The sequence below is a fragment of the Mesoplodon mirus genome, assembly GCF_964341445.2.
Source record: "Mesoplodon mirus genome assembly, chromosome: 15".
In the NCBI taxonomy this organism is placed as follows: Eukaryota; Metazoa; Chordata; class Mammalia; order Artiodactyla; family Ziphiidae; genus Mesoplodon; species Mesoplodon mirus.
In genome coordinates this window covers 28982227-29001199 of record NC_138991.1, presented here as the reverse complement: position 1 = coordinate 29001199, position 18973 = coordinate 28982227, and the positions used below count along the sequence as shown (strand labels likewise).

Here is an 18973-nt window from a genome sequence, read left to right as displayed (position 1 = left end):
CAAATTCCTTTCTGATTTTGATTTCTAATCTTATTCCATTGTGATCAGAGAATATACTTTGTATGATTTCAATCCTTTAAAATTTCTGAGGTTTGTTTTATGGATGAACATATGGTCAATTCTGGATTATGTTCTATTTGGACTTTCCAAGAATGTGTATTCTGCTGCTATTGGGTGGGTCTTCTATAGATATCTGTTAGTGATCACCTGATTTTAATGACAAACGTTCACTTCCTCCCAATCTGTTCCTAAACTTCTTCTCTGCTTTATTTTCCCCCAGAATACTTATCAACATCTGAGATACTATTTATTTTACTTTTTCTTAACTTCTAACTGCCCCACTAGAATGTTAGCCCCTTTAAGGCAAGGGTCATACATGTTTTGCTCTCTGGGTACCTGGCACACAGCAGATGTTCAATAAATATATATTGATACAGAGAAATGTGAAAATGTGCCTCATGTATCTCATAACATAAGCCAGTCTTACAATCAATAAAGCAAGGCCCTCCGACATATGGATCAAAGGCCTTAGGCATTCAAAGCCCATTATGTGCCATCAGCCTGCATTCATTCATTCATATGAATCCATATTGAGCATCACTATGTGGTAGATGCTGAAACAGGAGCTGGTGATATAGCAGAAGACAAAATAGTCAGGTTTCCAGCCATACCAGAACTCACAGTCTAGTTTGTTGGGAAAGAATAAAGATTCAAGCAAATATCAGATTGTGATATGTACTTAGAAGGAAGGAAGCCAGTAGGGTCCTGAGACCCCTGGTCAGGCAGACTTGGGATGAAGTCAGCAGGACCTTCCCAGGCAGAGAAAGCATCCTGTGCAAAGTCCTTTAGGTATAAAAGAGCCTCCAATGACCCTTTCACACTTGCTGTTGCCTGAACAAGCTGTGCCTTCCCCCATGCTGTTCCCTTGGCCATTTTGTACTTTGGCAGGCAGACAGCAACACGCTGTGCTGGGACTGTCTGCTTTCTTGCTCATCTTGTCCACTCTCCTACCTGGCACTTGGGGGGACCCACTAAATGCAAGAAGGAAGAGAGGGAGAAGGGCACAGCAGAGAAGTGTAGAAAGAGACAGACAGCAGGGTAACAGAGAGGGAGAGAGAGGGTGGAAGGGGAGTTCCCTGGGGCCTGGTCACTGGGTCTCTGTGGATCAGCCTCTCAGCTCCAGCCCCACAGCCACTGGATGTGCTGTCCTCTGCCTGGCTGGCTGGCCAGGCCCTGATCAGCAGGTGCTTGGTCTTCCCCACTCACAGGCTGTAGTGGGCAGAATAGTGTCCCCTTAAATGGTATGTCCAAGTCCTAACCCCTGGTACCTGTGAATATAACCTTATTTGGAAATAGGGCCTTTGTACATTAATTATCCTGGGATAAGATCTCCCTGGATTTATGGTGGGACCTAAAGTCAATGATTGATGTCATTGTAAGAGAAAGGAAATGGAGATTTGAGACACATAGGAGGAAAGAAGGCCGTGTGGAGGCAGAAATTGGAGTGATGCAGCCACAAGCCAAAGAATGCAGGGGCCATCAGCAGCTGGGAGAATCAAGGAAGGATTCTTCCCTAGAGCCCTTGGAGGGAGTATGGCCCTGCTAAACCTTGATATTTAACTTCTGGCCTCTAGAACTGTGAGAGAATAACTTTCTGATGGTTTAAGCTGCTACATTTCTGGTAATTTGTTATGGAAGCCCTAAGAAGCTAACAGGCAGGCCCAGAGGCAGATGGCTGAACTGCCAACCTGGCTCCCCTGCAAACCCCTGGCACCAGCCTCTATCTTTCCTCTGTGTTTAGTGCCTCTGCCTGAAGGTTAGCGGAGGAAGCTGCCTTCCTCCACTCTACTCTGAAGCCTGTTGCAGAAAGCCCACCTGAATCTGAGGACGGCCAGTGCGTTTTTTGTACACAGTTTCCTTTGCTTAGAAGGTTGGTTCCTCTTTGTTCAGCATCCAGGCTGACTCAGGGGTAGGGGCAAAGCACATTGTCCCCAAGGGCTCTGAATCTGCTCTATCATGTATCCTCCTTCAGTGGATGGAGCAAGCAGACAGGCCCTGCCATTTCATCCACAGAATGGGATGCCCGTGGCTTGGATGAACAGCACTGCTTATAGTGAATCTGGAATCAAGATGCATAGGGTCCTCTCCTGGAATGCCTTCCCAGCCCTTCATCTCCTGCTAAATCTACTCCCTTCAGGATCCCTTCCCAGGGGATGTTCTTCTTGCCCTCTCCTCCCTGGCTGGTTAGCAACCTGTCCTCTGTGCTTCCTCAGCCTTCTGGCCTCCCCAACACAGTGCAGCTGATCACCCTGTACCTTCCTGATGCTGTCCGCTCACCAGATGGTGAATCCTCTGGGCACTTCTCTTTCTCTCCTGCCTCTAAATCATGCCTGACACTTAGGGCCGCTTTATTTCTTGAGCACATAAAAGAACCTGGCACGGTACATGGCACATTGTGGGCACTCATGGAAGAGAGAAGCAGTCTAGCAGAGTGGAGAGGCAGAGGCTCTGAGATTACACAGAGGCTCTGGTTAGCATTCCAGCTCTTCTAGGTTTTGGAAACTTGGGGAAGTTACTTAACCTTCCTATGCTTCAACTTGCTTATGTAAGAGGGGGTTTTTATGATATTAAATGAAATAATGTGCAGACATTGCTTATCACCATGCTTAACAATATTTAGATGCTATTATTATTATTAACCTAGATGTAAAATCACTTGCCCCACAGTGGGCAATCAACTGTAGATAATATTATAATTAGATAGTGCAGCCAAGAGTAAAGGAAGAACATGGGCTCCGGAGCCAGACCCGCTACTCACTGGTTGTGTCCCTTCACTGAGTCCACTTCCCTCTGTGCACCTCTACTTTTTCCTCTATCAAATAAGTGTTATACCAGCGTCTACCTTACAAGCTTATGGGAACTGCTTTGTAAGCATTTGTTAAATAATAGAATTAAATAACATGTGAACACGGCCAGCCCACAGTGGGACTCAGCAGTGGTGACTACTGTTATTGGCATCTTGTAACAGGATGTTGATTTCTCATGTGGCCATGGCTAAAGCTCAGGATAAGAGACCCCAAAGACCCCGTATTCTAAGTTTTAGAAACTCCCAGCAGATGGGACCAGGCATCAACCTGAAGGACTTATGAGAGAAGTAGCAGTTTGGAAGAGGCCTTACCACCTACCACCCCTCACTGCCCACCCTGAGACAGTGAAGAAGAGAAGGTCATCAACATCAAGGGCCATGTTCCTAGAGAAGGGACTGGGGGACCGTGTGTGTGTGTGTGTGTGTGTGTGTGTGTGTGTGTTAGGGGGTGTTTAAAAGAATCAATGTTAAAGTTTAGGGGTGCCTGCAGGAAGGAGCTGGCCGGTAAAGACTGGCAGAGTGCCTACAGGAAGGGGAAGCTGGCATTTCATCCTTGTGGGAGGTCTGCTTATTGAGCTGTGTGTTCCCTGAGCACAGAGGGGAGAACTGAAGGGAGATGGCAGGTGGGTAACAGCCCATCAAGAACTCTGCCCACCAGCTTTGGAGGGGGCCACAGCATCTAGATGAGTGTGGGGGCCACAACCTTGCAAACCCCCTCCAGAATCTGGGGACAAAAACTTCCATGCATCAGAGGGAAGCTGTGTGACTGCCAGTAGGGTGGGAGGGGCTCCACTGCAAGGGGTGGGCAATGTCTCAAGAAATCAGCAGTGCTTGGGGACAGCACAGGAGTGAGTCCCAAGGTAGCAGGCTGTAACGGAGCCACCACCCGTCCTCCCTGAGCTATGGAGTAACCAGGGCAGCAGGACCCGCCTGCCTTAGGGCACTGAATCCTCGCCCCCTGAAGTCAAAGGCATTTCCACTCTTCTGTCCTCCTCCTTCTTGGCCTAACACACCAGAAGACTTAGACTGGTGTTCTCAACATTGGCTGTGCATTGGAATCGCCTGGGGAGCTTTTAAAAGTCCTGATGGCTGGGCCACACCCTCTAGAGACTGCAATTCACTGAGTCAGGGTGCCGTCAGGGCTGCTGTGGTAGATTAAAGGGGCCATAATACTCTCTTTGCAACTCTTCCTACTAAGATGTAGAGTGTACTTCCTGCCCCTTCAGTCTGGGGTGGTGTTTGTTGCTTGACCAACAGAATGTGGCAAAGGTGACATAGTAAGTTCTGAGTGAGGCCTTGAGAGACCTTGCAGCTTTCATTCTGACCTGCTGAGCACGTTGCTGCCACGTGGACAAGCCGGGGCTGGCTACTGGAGTGTGAGAGGCCCCAGTAGCCAGCCCAGCAGTCCCATCTGAGGCCCCAGATAAATCTGAGATCTCAGCAGACACCAGGTGCAGCAGACGAGCCATCGCAGCTAAGCACAGCCCACATAGCTGACCCACAGAATCCTGAGCAAAAAGTTATTGTTGTTCAATCTGTGCCCCAGGTGACTCCAGTGTGTTGCAAACCACCACCTTAGAGGGTAAACTGCAGGGGCTGGAGGCAGCCAGAGCTGGTGCCCCTCCATTACAGCAGACTTCTGGGGTCACTGCTCCAGTTTGTGTTCAGAGGAGGGGAGGAGACTAGCTCTGATTCAAGTTTGAATTTGAAGTCTTGATTACACAAATAACATTCCTTTAACAAGCAGGAATATCTGAAAGTGTGTGATCAGCTCACAGCATTGCTAAGGGACCTGTTATTTAGGGGGAAAGGGTGACTTTTTATAGCTAGAGGCAGTGACCAGAAAAACACATGTTTTGTTTTTGTACCCCCAACAAGTACAGGAGCTTCAGTAAACCAGTGACCATTAATTAGTGACCATGGCTTAGGCCTTGGCAGATGATAAGCAGGAGCTGCTATTATTATTATTATTTTGTGTGGGGCCTACTGCTATGTATCCTAGGTGTTCAATAAATAATACCTGCTACTAACATCACTATTATTAGTAATTATTGTTATCACATGTGAGCATACCTGATACAGTACCTGGAACATATATGTTAAAGGAAATGTAGCTATTGATATTGTTAGATGTGGGAAATCTACTTGCAAACAGAGGAAGCTGTTCATATAAGCTAAAAGCACTTGGCTCAGTCTCAGAGACAGTATTGAACGAGGCTATCACCACCACATCACATGGGAAAGGGCCTGGTCCCAGGGTGGCCCGCGGTTGTCCCTCTGCAGCAGCCGGGTCACAGGGGAGGCTGATGGAGGCCGCTATACGCCCTTACCTTCCGGATACTTGTAGAGGCTGGCAATGTCCATGCGGGAGTCGCTGCCCACTGCCTTGGTGCTGAGGCACCTCCCGATCTTCTTAGTACCTAGTGTCTGAGGACACACGCTCCCGGCTTCATCCTCATTCCAGAGCCAGGTGATGTAGTCCACGTTGACCTCCGCAAACACAGAAGGACTGTCGTGGGCCAGATGCACGTCGCCCTCGCGGATGGCAGTGACCGAGGCCAGGCCGCACTGGAACACGCCTGAGCAGGATGGGTGGGCATGAGCAGCTCCAGGGGAGCAAAAGCGGGGGTCTGGGACCCGTCCCCCTAAGCCCATACTTTCGCTCTCCTCCCTGGGGGTGGCATCCAGAACCTGCCAACCATTGTAAGAGGGGCCCAGGTCCTGCCGGACAAACCAGCTCTCATTCCAGACATGGAAATTCCTGCCACAGAGAGAGGATGGGGCAGGGTGGCCTCCGGTGAGCAGAGAGGCGCTCCCGGAGAGGGAAAGTTCCTGCTGCCAGCCAGGCCCTGGGCCCTGCTCTGTGGCTGAATTTTGTGAACCGTTCATCAACTGTATTGATAGAGCCCCTAGCATTCATATACGTACAGGCAGACCTTTTTAAATTGCACTTCACTTATTCCACTTTGTAGATATTGCGTTTTTTACAAATTGAGAGTTTATGGCAACCCTTCCTTAAGTAAGTCTATCTGCCTTGTTTTCCCAGTAGCATTTGCTCACTTCATATCTCTCTGTGTCACATTTGGTAACTCTTGCAATATTTCAAATGTTTTCATTATTATTGTATTTGTTATAGTGATCTGTGATGAGTGACCTTTGATGTTAATAGTACAACACACTGAAGGCTCAAATGGTAGTTATCATTTAGCAATGAAATATTTAAAAATTAAGGTATGTACATAGTTTTTTAGACATAATACTATTGCATGCTTATTAGACTATAGTATAATGTAAACATAACTTTTATATGCTCTTTTGGATTAAAAATTCATGTGACTCACTTTACTGTGATATTTGCTTTATTGAAGTGGTCTGGAACTGAACTGGCACTATCTCCAAAGTCTGCCTGTATGTATAAATATACGTGTGTATGTATATATATCTATATATCTATATCTATATATATCTAGAACCTGTTGTTCAAGGTCTAGAAATACAACAGCAAATAAGACGGAAGATCCTTGTTCTCATGCAGCTTACATTCTAACAAAGGAGACAGATAGGGAGACAGGCAAAATTAAGTAAGCAGATAAATAAAACAATAAAGTAACAATAAATAATAATAAATAAACAAATAAATAAAACAATAAAGTAATAATAAATACTGTGAAGAAAGAGAGGAGCTTGAGTTAGGGAATAACTGCTGGAGACCTACTCTAGGTAAATGACATCTAAGATGAGACTTAAAGTGGAAAGAATTAGCCATAGGAAGAGCGAAGGGAATGGTGTTCCAGATAGAAGGAGCAGCATGTGCAAAGGCTCTTGAGACAAGAAAAAACTTAGTGTGTTCAAGGAACAGAAAGTATATCTCTGGGCTACGGCAAGCACGGGGGTAGGTAGGTTTCGTATTATGCAGAGTTCTGTAGGCCTTGGTTTAGGCTTTAAGTCTCTTATGTTAAAGATGAGAATATGAAATTAGGAAAAATGACATCATTTGCACAAGGTCACACAGTAAGGAAGCAACAGAGAGAAACGCTTCTTGGCCTGGGTTGGCATCTTTACTCTGGCCTCCAAATTCTTCTTTGGGAAAATATTGTGAAAAGCATTGGGGGTGAAAGGGAGAATATGGTTAACCTGTATGGTGACAGAGATCCCCAAAACAAAAAGAAGGGTCTGTCCGTTCTGCATAAAGAGAAGAAGGCAATTTTTTTTTTTGGAGCTCCTGTATCCACAAGGCTTCCATGAATAACCTTGTCTGAATGTCTTTTCATATATGTGCAAGTTGCCAAGAAAAGCCGACTTTCTAAAGAGCAGGGGAATAGTGAAGAGCACGTAGTACAGAAGGAAACACAGCCGGCCTCAGCAGCCCTCTTCTTAAGAATGTCCTTCAGCCACGCCCAGGGGAACGTGCCCAGGATCCCTTCCCCCGAAGCTGGTGTCCAGCCTCAGACCATCTCTCTGCCTCTCTTCTCCCCTTTCCTTCTCCTCTTTTTGGTTTTCTAAAAGCCTTGTTTGTAAAGGCAAATATTTGGTCCAGCCATGTGAGGTGGTTAGATAAACACTGGTTTTGCTGTACAATTGAAAGACAGGACAGGTTTGTAACTTCTCTTCCACTCACCAGCTGTGTGGCCTTAGACAAGTTACTTAACCTCTCTGTGCCTTGGTTTCCTCATCTGCAAAATAGAGATAATAATACTAGCTTGCTTACAAGGTTGTTTGGAGGAATGAATTAGTACACAGGTACACCTTGGAGATATTGTGGATTAGGTTCCAGACCACTACATGTGGATAAAATGTGGATACAGCAATAAAGCAAGTGACACAAACTTTTTTGGTTTCCCAGTGCATATAAAAGTTAGGCTAACAGTATGCTGTAATCTATTAAGTGTGCAATAACATTACGTCTAAAAAAACAATGTACATACTTTAATGAAGCTGTTGGAAAAATGATGCCAATAGACTTGCTTGCCACAAGATTGCCACAAACCTTCAATTTGTAAAAAAAATGCAATGTCTGTGAAGCAATAAAAAGGAGAGTAATAAAATGAGGTCAGCCTGCATGTGCAGCACAACTGGGCCTGGCATACATGAGGTGCTCACTGGGCACGGTGTTACTACTTTTTAAACACTATAGAAAATAAGGGGACTTCCCTCGTGGTGCATTGATTAAGAATCCACCTGCCAATGCAGAGGACACAGGTTCGAGCCCTGGTGGAGGAAGATCCCATATGCCGCGGAGCAACTAAGCCCATGCACCACGACTACTGAGCCTGCGCTCTAGAGCCCGTGAGCCACAATTACTGAGCCTGTGCGCCACAACTACTGAAGCCCGTGTGTCTAGAGCCTGTGCTCTGCAAAAAGAGAAGCCACCTCAATGAGAAGCCCGCGCACTGCAATGGAGTAGCCCCCGCTTACCACAACTAGAGAAAGCCCACGTGCAGCAACGAAGACCCAATGCAACCAAAAAATAATTAATTAATTAATTAATTAAGGAAAAAAAGAAAGGAAACCTTGTATGTACCGATATGGAATTGTTTCATGTAGAGCAAAATGAACAGTTTACATTACGCTGCCGATATTAAAGTGAGGGGAAGTGGGGGTGTGTTAGGATTGTGCATACGTGTGCTCCTGTAGCTGCAGGGCTTCTCTCTGGTGTTGTGTCCAGAAGGAGGATGGGGTTGCTGGCAATGGAGAGAGGGAGACTTACACTGTAGCCCATTCTGTACCTTTTGAATATTAAAGCACGTGAATGTATCTCCTACTTTAAAAAATAAAATCAAAATGGATTTTGTAAAGCTTTGTGCAAAGAGTTTTGTTTGAGCTGAGAAAGGAGCTTGTTTCCCACCTGAGACACAGCTCAGTGCACAGGCAGCTGACAGACAACAGGAGCGGGACACAGAGGTAACTCTGCAGGGGCGGGTCTTGACCCCACCTGCAAGTCACAGGTGTCTAGGGGAGGGCTCATAGCCCTGCAGAGCGGAGAGCCGGGGGTACAAGGCTGTCAAATCCTGAGACCCCCTCTTGGCTTCTGAGTCATGTGTCCAAAGACCCCTGTATCTCAGAAGAGGTGTCACCCTGCCCAGGACCAACCCCTCTGCTGGGCACCTGTCACCCCTTCCAGAACCGGCTCAGACTCAGTGGAGCTGAGCTCCATCTGGGAGGGCCTCAGGGCGCCCCTGGGAGCCGGCGGCTGAGGACCCACCACATGCTGTCCTCCATCAAGTCCTCCAGCGTCCGCCCGAAGGGGTCCACGTATTTGTCCACACTCAGGTTCCTGCCCCTGTCATGCGCCAAGTTAAATTTGGACACAACCCGTGTCGCTATCCCCAAGCACCCAAGGAGTGAAGAGCAGGATGCTTGAAAGACTCCAGGACAGGCCGGGACCCCAGGCTCAGGGAGGGGTGGTGTGGCCTCCCCTAGCAGGCCGCCTGCCTCAGATCTAGCCACAGCCCCCTCCCTGTCTTTGGCAGGGTCGACTCTCATCTCCACTCTGAGAAACACCTCCATCTCCTGTACATTCTCTCAGGGGACTTCTAGAGTCACTGCCACCACCCCCATTTGAATAGATGGGCGCTGAGGCTGGCAGGACCTTGGAAGCCATATAATAACCCTATAATAGCCATAATAGCCTGTAGGGACTGAGGACCCAGGACCACAAGACTCACTCAAGGGCACTCAATGGGCTTGAGAGGCGGGACTCCTGTAAAATAAAAGACCAAAAGTCACATAAATGAGGGATCTGGTTTCTCTTCATTACCCAGACTTCTATTTCCCCCATCACTAATAAAGAAAGATGTTTTTGTGGGGGGTGAGGGATGCCTATGCAAATATATGGAAACAAATGCAAACTGAGCTGACTAGGGGTTGGGGAACTTCTTTCCCAGGGTACCTGTACACATGACTCCAGCGAAGACCCAGCACTGGCCATATCTGACTGGCTTGAACCTGCCCTTGAACGACTTGTGCAGAATGGCCACGCTGCCACGCCAGTGCCGTGGGCTGGTGCCGCCACCGTACTTGTCCTGCCACTGGCCTTGTACCATGCCCTGGTCGTTGTTGCTGTTCACCTGGGCAGAGGAGGCCAAAAGTCCACCACCAGGCAGGGCTTCCCTCTTCAGGAACATTGCCATCGTAAAGTCATCTCCAACTTTGGGCCACCCATTTATTTGGGGCCACCCCTTGTTTTTAAATTGTCTGAAAATTGGGGCCATCTGCTGTCTTAAAATACCTACTTTTTGGTACCATTTATCATTTTCAGTTACCTTCCATTGGGGTGCTCTATTGCTGAAAATCATATTCAGTTTTAGAGCATTTCCTGTTTTAAGTAATCTGTTTTTTGGGACTGTTGGTGGTAATGATAGTTGTAGAGACGCTTAACATTCATTAAATGTTTACTGTGTGCCAGACACTATTCTAAGGGCTTAGCACACATTATATTAATCTATATTAATCTATATTAGTCTATGAGGTAGGTTCTATTATTTCCTTTTTTTTTCAGATGAGGAAACTGAGATTCATAGAGGCTAGGGAACTTGCTCAAATCGCACAGCAAGTTAGCAAAAGGGGTTCAGGAGTTCAGGACTTTGACTTGGGAGCCTGTACCGCTATCCCACAGGGTTGTACCACTCTACTGTTTGGGACTGGTCACTGCTTTTGATTCTCTGTGCTCCAACATCTCTCTGAAGTCTTGAGGAATTGAAAGTATCAAATATGAGAAAAACAGCTTTGCCCATTTTTGGAATCACAGTTACCCACCCACTGATCTTAACACCTACTTGCTATAGAGAGAGCTAGTAGGCCCTCTGGCTACCTTCTGAGGAGGAAGCACTGACATGTAATAGATTAAAGATGGCACTCCTCTCATAGCGAGGTGGTTCTGTGTACCCTCTCCCTGAATCTCACAGGTTGGCCTGTGACTGCTTTGATTAACGACCATGGTGGAAGTGATGCTGTGCCTGTTTCCAGGCCCAGGCTTTATGAGACGGGCAGCTTCCACTTAATTTTAGAATAATCACTTGGGGAGAAACCAGCTGCCTTATCTGATTACCCTGAGACTGCCATGCTGTGAGGAAGCCCAACTTAGCCATGTGGAAAGGCTGCATGGAGACACAGAGTGATGACTGGCCAGACCCAGCTCTTCCAACCACCCCAGCCCAGGGGCCAGACATGAGAGTGAGCAAGCCACCTGGGCATTCCACTTCCAGCAGACACAGCATGGAAGAGAACCAAGGAAACATTGACTGCTGGAACCAATGCCCTAGATATATGGTCCCGTCAAATCATCCCAGACATCTGCAGCCATTCAGACACACCCAGCTGAAGCAGCTTGGAACAGAGGTGTTCTGTCCTCACGTTGCCCTGACCAAGTCCGTGATTTGCAAAGTTGTCAGCACAGTAAATGGCCGTTTTATACCACTGAGTTTTGGGGTGATTTGTTATGTGGCAATAGAGAATTAAAACAAGAGGTGATGGGAAAAATCTTAGGGTGTGGCCCTGGAGTTGGCCCGGGGACCCACGAGGGAGTGTGCATGCAGGGATAGCAGGGCTCCTTACCATGGCACTGATGGCTCCAGTGACGTAGATGGGGTCGTAGCGGTGGGACACTTTGGTGGGGGCTGGGTCATCTTGGTGACTAGGGCTTCAGTCCAGGATGCAGAAGCAGATGTTCAGGATGTCCTCCTCAAACTGTCCCCAGAGAAGCTGCTCTTAGAGACCAGAGCCACGCCTACACTTCAGACCCTCTCACGACCCTCCCATAGTCAGTCACTGTATTGTGCAGGGAGTTTGCCTACCCCCCTGCCCACCCCTCCACCCCCCTCCAGGGACACAATAGAGCACACCCAAGTCTCAAAAACCTTCTTTCAAAGAGTCACTGGGAACCAGAAGCTCAGCCTTAATCACCTCCCTCCCCTGTTCAGTAGGCCCATGGCTCCCCATGAACCACAGTAAAGTTCATGATAAACTGACACTCTGGAGCCACATCGATCCCACTTGTTTACATAATGTTTTCAAATGACTTAGTTGACAACATTTAAAAACTGGGGGATTTTCACATACAAATTAAGATTTCTGGTCTTTGAAAATTGGGAAGGTCTGGGAACCCTGGGCTCACTTTCCTATGTGGCAATAAGAAGTGGGTGCTGAGATGGGGTTACCCTTAGATGGACCTTAAACTGTCTAGTATATCATCCCTGCCCAGCCCCTGAGCCCCAGATGCTTTCAACGCCCAGCTCCTCAGCCTGACAGTCAAGGCTCTCGACTTGCCCGGAGCCCGGGCAGACAGAGCTCCTCTACAGAACCTCCGCTACTCTCTGGCTCCCCTCCTCCACTGCTCTGTCTGCTCTTCCCTCTGCCTGTCCAGATCCTGCCCGACTTTGGGGGCTCCACCCCAATGTCATGAAGGCTTCTGCAATCCCTGAGGTGGAGTTTCCCTTCATGCCCTTCTGAACTCCCTCTGCTCCCATCTCTACCTTTCCGACCGCCTCCACCCCCTCCCACAACATCGCACCCTGTATTGTAGCTACTTATCTAAGCCAGTGACTCTCAAAATGTGGTTCCAGGCCAGCGACGGCAGCAGCACCTGGTAACTTGTTAGAAATACAGACTCTCAGGCCCCACCTCAGACCTAGTGAATCAGCAACTTGGGGAGTTGGGGCCCAGCCATTTGTGTGTTTTAACGAGCCCTTGGTGGCCTTCTGGTGCACACTCAAGATTGAGAGCCCCTGATCTAAGCTATTTATTTGTACCCAATGTACCACCCCTTCCCAAGGACCCAGAACAACTAGTAGTAGAGACTGGAGAAGTGGACTTGGTCTAAGAGTCAGCCCACCTTGTCCCTCCTGGGAAGAAGAGGGCAGACAGAAAGGCTCCTGCGCTGACTTTTCTCATCTCCCCAGCCCCCCTTCTGTCTCTTATGCCTCTCAGTCCCCCTCCTGGCCTGGGCCCCTGGAGACCTGCCCAAAGTTCCAGCCTTGGGCTCAGATGTGCTTCTCCACTCCTCGGAAGATGATCCCGCTGTCGTTGAGCATGTACGTACTCCTGTCTCTCTTCCTCTGTGGCCAGAAACACATCATCCTCTGAAAGGCAGTGGTCGGGCCTGGCGTGGGCAGGGACTCTGGCCTCACTGGCCTGGGGAAAGGGCTACACCAGGGCTCAGCTGCAGGATGCCGCCTAGAGGCTGCTGGAGCAGGAGAGGTCGAGAGGGGTTTACCGGCTCCCAGGCTGCCTCCCGGCCAAGCCCTACTCCACCTGGACAGTCTTTCCCCAGGCAGGGACCACCCCCAACCCAGCCCCAGATGGAGGGAATTTAGAAGTCCTGATGCTTTCGAGTGACCTGACTTAATGACAATGGAAGGCTCATATTTCTTAAACATTAATAAGAATACTGATCCAGGCTACTGCTTACTGACTTACCCCTTAGTAAGAATACTGACCTCAGTACTCCTTAAGATGTGCCTTGCATATTACAAACATTAGCTCTATAGTTTCTCACCATAACACTAAGAGGTAGGCACTGTTATTCCCATATTACAGGTGAGGAACTAAGACTCAGAGGGAAGCAACTTAGCAAAGCTGGGACTAAACCAAGGCTGTCTGGCCGCTGAAACCTGGCTCTTACCCAATCCTAGGCCTTTCCTGCCATTAGGCTCCCTCCTTGCCCACTGGCCTCCATACATCAGAACCCACTAATACCTACCCCTCTGTCACGGCAGGTTTGGAACATCTGCTACCAGCTTCCTCTGTCCCATGCCTGTCTCCTCCCGGGCCTGCTCTTGCCAAGCTCTTGGCATTCATCTCCCTGTCCCTAACTTGCCTCCCAGGCCTTCCTGAAGGACAGCTTCCAGGAAAACCTCAGCCTTGGACTCAGGAGCTCCTATCTGGGCACCATGGGTTGAAAAGCAGAACAAACTCATCCAGCTTCCGGTTACTGTGTTTGCGGTGAGAGGAAACCTTGGTGCTCAGCTGGTAGCAGCCAATGACAGCATCGGGAGGGTTGGTGAGGCTGATGGTCATGGTGTTCTCCATCTGAGCCTCCTTCACTGCCATCCAGGCATTGCTCTCCTCCAGCTCCAATGTCTGGAACACAGCTTTGGTGCGGAGGGCCTCAGAAGCCTGGGGTCCTGGCAGAGAGGAGAGGGAATCAGGAGACCCAGCCACCCCCAGGAAGCTCAGCTCTGGAGAAAGGGAAAAGCTACAGACCTGGTAGACCAACCCTGAGCTGCTGGGACCCTGCTGTGGGGAAGGACCTGACCAAGATGCAAGAGGGCCAGCAGTAGAGAGGGGTCCACTTCAGCTGTCCTGACTTCCACCCACTTTCTGGATCAAGGAGGAAGTGAAAGCACTCTTTGAAACCAAAGTGTGCCTTCTGTCTGATCAGCAAATGAAAGCATGGGCTCCAAAAGTGCCTGATGAATTTCCATACCCATCCAGAGCCCTGGATTTCTTGGTGTGCCTAGGATTCCAGAGTTGTCATCTCATCTGTCCCATTGCCTGCTGGCAGCACCTTCCAACCATCCCCAGAAAGCTGTCATCAAAAGCCTCTAGGAGCCTGAACAAAGATGGTGGAGTAGGAGGACATGCTCTCACTCCTTCTAGCGAGAACACCAGAATCAAAACTAGGGGCTGGACAATCATTGACAGGAAGACACTGGAAATCACCAAAAAAGATACCCCACAACCAAAGACATATGAGAAGCCATAATGAGACGGTAGGAGGGGTGCAATCACAACAAAATCTAATCCCATAACTGCTGGGTGGTTGATTCACAGACTGGAGAACACTTATACCACAGAAGTACACCCACTGGAGTGAAGGTTCTGAGCCCCACGTCAGGCTTCCCAACCTGGGGGTCCGGCAACAGGAAGAGGAATTCCTAGAGAATCAGACTTTGAAAGCTAGCGGGATTTGACTGCAGGACATCGACAGGACTGGGTGAAACAGAGACTCCACTCTTGGAGGGCAGACACAAAATAGTGTGCACATCAGGACTCAGGGGAACGCCAGTGACCCCAGGAGAGACCGAACCAGACCTACCTGATAGTGTTAGAGGGTCTCCTGCAGAGGCGGGGGTGGCTGTGGCTCACCGTGGGGACAAGGACACTGGCAGCAGAAGTTCTGGGAAGTACTCCTTGGCGTGAGCCCTCCCACAGTCCGCCATTGGCCCCAACAAAGACCCCAGGTAGGGTCCAGTGTTGGGTTCCCTCAGGCCCAACAACCAACAACAGGAAACCCATCCCACTCATCAGCAGTCAAGTGGATTAAAGTTTTACTGAGCTCTGCCCACCAGCATAGCAGTCAGCTCCACCCACCACCAGTCCCTCCCATAAGGAGACCTGCACAAGCCCCTTAGATAGCCTCATCCACCAGAGGACAGACAGCAGAAGCAAGAAGAACCACAATGCTGCAGCCTGTGGAACAAAAACCACATTCACAGAAAGATAGACAAGATGAAAAGGCAGAGGGTTATGTACCAGATGAAGTAAGAAGATAAAACCCCAGAAAAACAACTCAATGAGGTAGAGATAGGCAACCTTCCAGAAAAAGAATTCAGAATAATGATAGTGAAGATGAAACAGGACCTTGGAAAAACAATGGAGGCAAAGATGGAGAAGACGCAAGAACTATTTAACAAAGACCTAGAAGAATTAAAGAACAAACAAACAGAGATGAACAATACAATAACTGAAATGAAAACTACACAAGAAGGAATCAATAGAAGAACAACTGAGGCAGAAGAACGGAAAAGTGACCTGGAAGACAGAATGGAGGAATTCACTGCTGCAGAACAGAATAAATAAAAAAGAATGAAAAGAAATGAAGACAGCCTAAGAGACCTCTGGAAAAACATTAAACACAACAACGTTCACATTATAGGGGTCCCAAAAGGAGAAGAGAGAGAGAAATGAACCGAGAAAATATTTGAAGAGATTATAGTCGAAAATTTCCCTAACACAGGAAAGGAAATAGCCACCCAAGTCCAGGAAGCGCAGTGAGTCACATACAGGATAAACCCAAGGATAACACACCGAGACACATAGTAATCAAATTGGCAAAAATTAAAGACAAAGAAAAATTATTGAAAGCAGCAAGGGATAAATGACAAATAACATACAAGGGAACTCCCATAAGGTTAACAGCTGATTTCTCAGCAGAAACTCTACAAGCCAGAAGGGAGTGGCATGCTATACTTAAAGTGATGAAAGGGAAGAACCTACAACCAAGATTACTCTACCTGGCAAGGATCTCATTCAGATTCAATGGAGAAATCAAAAGCTTTACAGACAAGCAAAAGTTAAGAGAATTCAGCACCACCAAACCAGCTCTACAACAAATGCTAAAGGACCTTCTCTAAGTGGGAAATACAAGAGAAGAAAAGGACCTACAGAAACAAACCCAAAACAATTAAGAAAATGGTCATAGGAACATACATATCGATGGATTAAATGCTCCAACCAAAACACAGTCTTGCTGAATGGATACAAAAACAAGACCCATATATATGCTGTCTACAAGAGACCCACTTCAGACCTAGGGACACATACAGACTGAAAGTGAGGGAATGGAAAAAGATATTCCATGCAAATGGAAATCAAAAGAAAGCTGTAGTGGCAATACCCATATCAGATAAAATAGACGTTAAAATAAAAAATGTTACAAGAGGCAAGGAAGGACACTACATAATGATCAAGGGATCAATCCAAGAAGAAGCTATAACAATTATAAATATATATGCACCCAACATAGGAGCACATCAATACATAAGGCAACTGCTAACAGCTATAAAAGAGGAAGTTGACAGTAACCCAATAATAGTGGGGGACATTAACACCTCACTTACACCAAAAGACAGATTATCCAAAATAAAAATAAATAAGGAAACAGAAGCTTTAAATGACACAATAGACCAGATAGATTTAATTGATATTTATAGGGCATTCCATCCAGAAACAGCAGATTACACTTTCTTCTCAAGTGTGCATGGAACATTCTCCAGGATAGATCACATCTTGGGTCACAATCAAGCCTCAGTAAATTTAGGAAAATTGAAATCATATCAAGCATCTTTTCGGAAAACAACGCTATGAGATTACAAATGAATTACAGGGAAAAAAACGTAAAAAACACTAACACATGGAGGCTAAACACTACGTTACTAAAGAACCAAGAAATCACTGAAGAAATCAAAGAGGAAATCAAAAAATACCTAGAGACAAATGACAGTGAACATACGACGATCCAAAACCTATGGGATGCAGCAAAAGCAGTTCTAAGAGGGAAGTTTATAGCTATACAAGCCTACCTCAAGAAACAAGAAAAATCTCAAATAAACCATCTAACTTTACACTTAAAAGAACTAGAGAAAGAAGAACAATCAAAACCCAAAGTGAGCAGAAGGAAAGAAATCATAAAGATCAGAGCAGAAATAAATGAAATAGAAACAAAGAAAACAACAGCAAAGATAAATAAAACTAAAAGCTGGTTCTTTGAGAAGATAAACAAAATTGATAAAACATTAGCCAGACTCCTCAAGAAAAAGAGGGAGAGGACTCAAATCAATAAAATTACAAATGAAAAAGGAGAAGTTACAACAGACACCACAGGAATACAGAGCATCCTAAGAGAGTACTACAAATAACTGTATGCCAATAAAATGGACAACCTGGAAGAAATGGACAAATTCTTAGAAAGGTATAACTTTCCAAGACTGAACCAGGAAGAAACAGAAAATATGAATAGACCAATCACAAGTAATGAAATTGAAACTGTGATTAAAAATCTTCCAACAAGCAGAAGTCCAGAACCAGAAGGCTTCACAGGTGAATTCTATCAAACATTTAGAGATGACTTAACACCCATCTTTCTCAAACTCTTCCAAAATATTGCAGAGGAAGGAACACTCCCAAACTCATTGTATGAGACCACCATCACGCTGATACCCAAAGCAGAAAAAGATACTACAAAAAAAGAAAATTACAGACCAATATCACTGATGAATATAGATGCAAAAATCCTCAACAACATACTAGAAAACAGAATCCAACAACACATTAAAAGGATTATACACCATGATCAAGTGGGATTTATCCCAGGGATGCAAGGATTCTTCAATATATGCAAATGAATCAATGTGATACACCATATTAACAAATTGAAGAATAAAAACCATATGATCATATCAATAGATGCAGAAAAAGCTTTTGACAAAAGTCAACACCAATTTATGATAAAAACTCTCCAGAAGTGGGCATAGAGGGAACTCACCTCAACATAACAAAGGGCATATATGACAAACCCACAGCAAACATCATTCTCAATGTTGAAAAACTGAAAGCATTTCCTCTAAGATCACGAACAAGACAAGGATATCCTCTCTCACCACTATTTTTCAACATAGTTTTGGAAGTCCTAGCCATGGCAGTCAGAGAAGAAAAAGAAATAAAAGGAATACAAATTGGAAAAGAAGAAGTAAAACTGTCACTCTTTGCAGATGACATGATACTATACATAGACAATCCTAAAGATCCCACCAGAAAACTACTAGAGCTAACCAATGAATTTGGTAAAGTTGCAGGATACAAAATTAATGCACAGAAATCTCTTGCATTCCTATACACTAATGATGAAATATCTGAAAGAGAAATTAAGGAAACACTCCCATTTACCATTGCAACAAAAAGAATAAAATACTTAGGCATAAATCTGCCTAGGTAGACAAAAGAGCCATATGCAGAAAACTATAAGACACTGATGAAAGAAATTAAAGATGATACCAACAGATGGAGAGATATACCATGTTCTTGATTGGAAGAATCAATATTGTGAAAAGGACTATACTACCCAAAGCAATCTACAGATTCAATGTAATCCCTATCAAATTATCAGTAGCATTTTTTACAGAACTAGAACAAAAAATCTTAAAATTTGTATGGAGACACAAAAGACCCCGCATAGTCAAAGCAATCTTGAGGAGAAAAAAGTGGAACTGGAGGAATCAGAGTCCCTGACTTCAGACTATACTACAAAGCTACAGTAATGAAGACAATATGGTACTGGCACAAAAACAGAAACATAGATCAATGGAACAAGATAGAAAGCCCAGAGGTAAA

General features: G+C 46.2%; 1 protein-coding gene across 1 annotated transcript in view; it reads right to left on the bottom strand.

The window, feature by feature from the left end:
• TGM6 (transglutaminase 6) overlaps positions 1 to 18973 on the bottom strand; it is a gene marked incomplete at both ends in the record, with an annotated part of 40460 nt that overhangs the window by 7772 nt on the left and 13715 nt on the right. The window contains 10 exon segments of the mRNA XM_082644507.1: positions 5197 to 5445; positions 5524 to 5627; positions 9069 to 9207; positions 9756 to 9933; positions 11420 to 11506; positions 11510 to 11551; positions 12820 to 12843; positions 12847 to 12894; positions 12896 to 12942; positions 13744 to 14112. Of these exon segments, the coding sequence (XP_082500633.1) occupies positions 5197 to 5445; positions 5524 to 5627; positions 9069 to 9207; positions 9756 to 9933; positions 11420 to 11506; positions 11510 to 11551; positions 12820 to 12843; positions 12847 to 12894; positions 12896 to 12942; positions 13744 to 14112 (1287 nt within the window).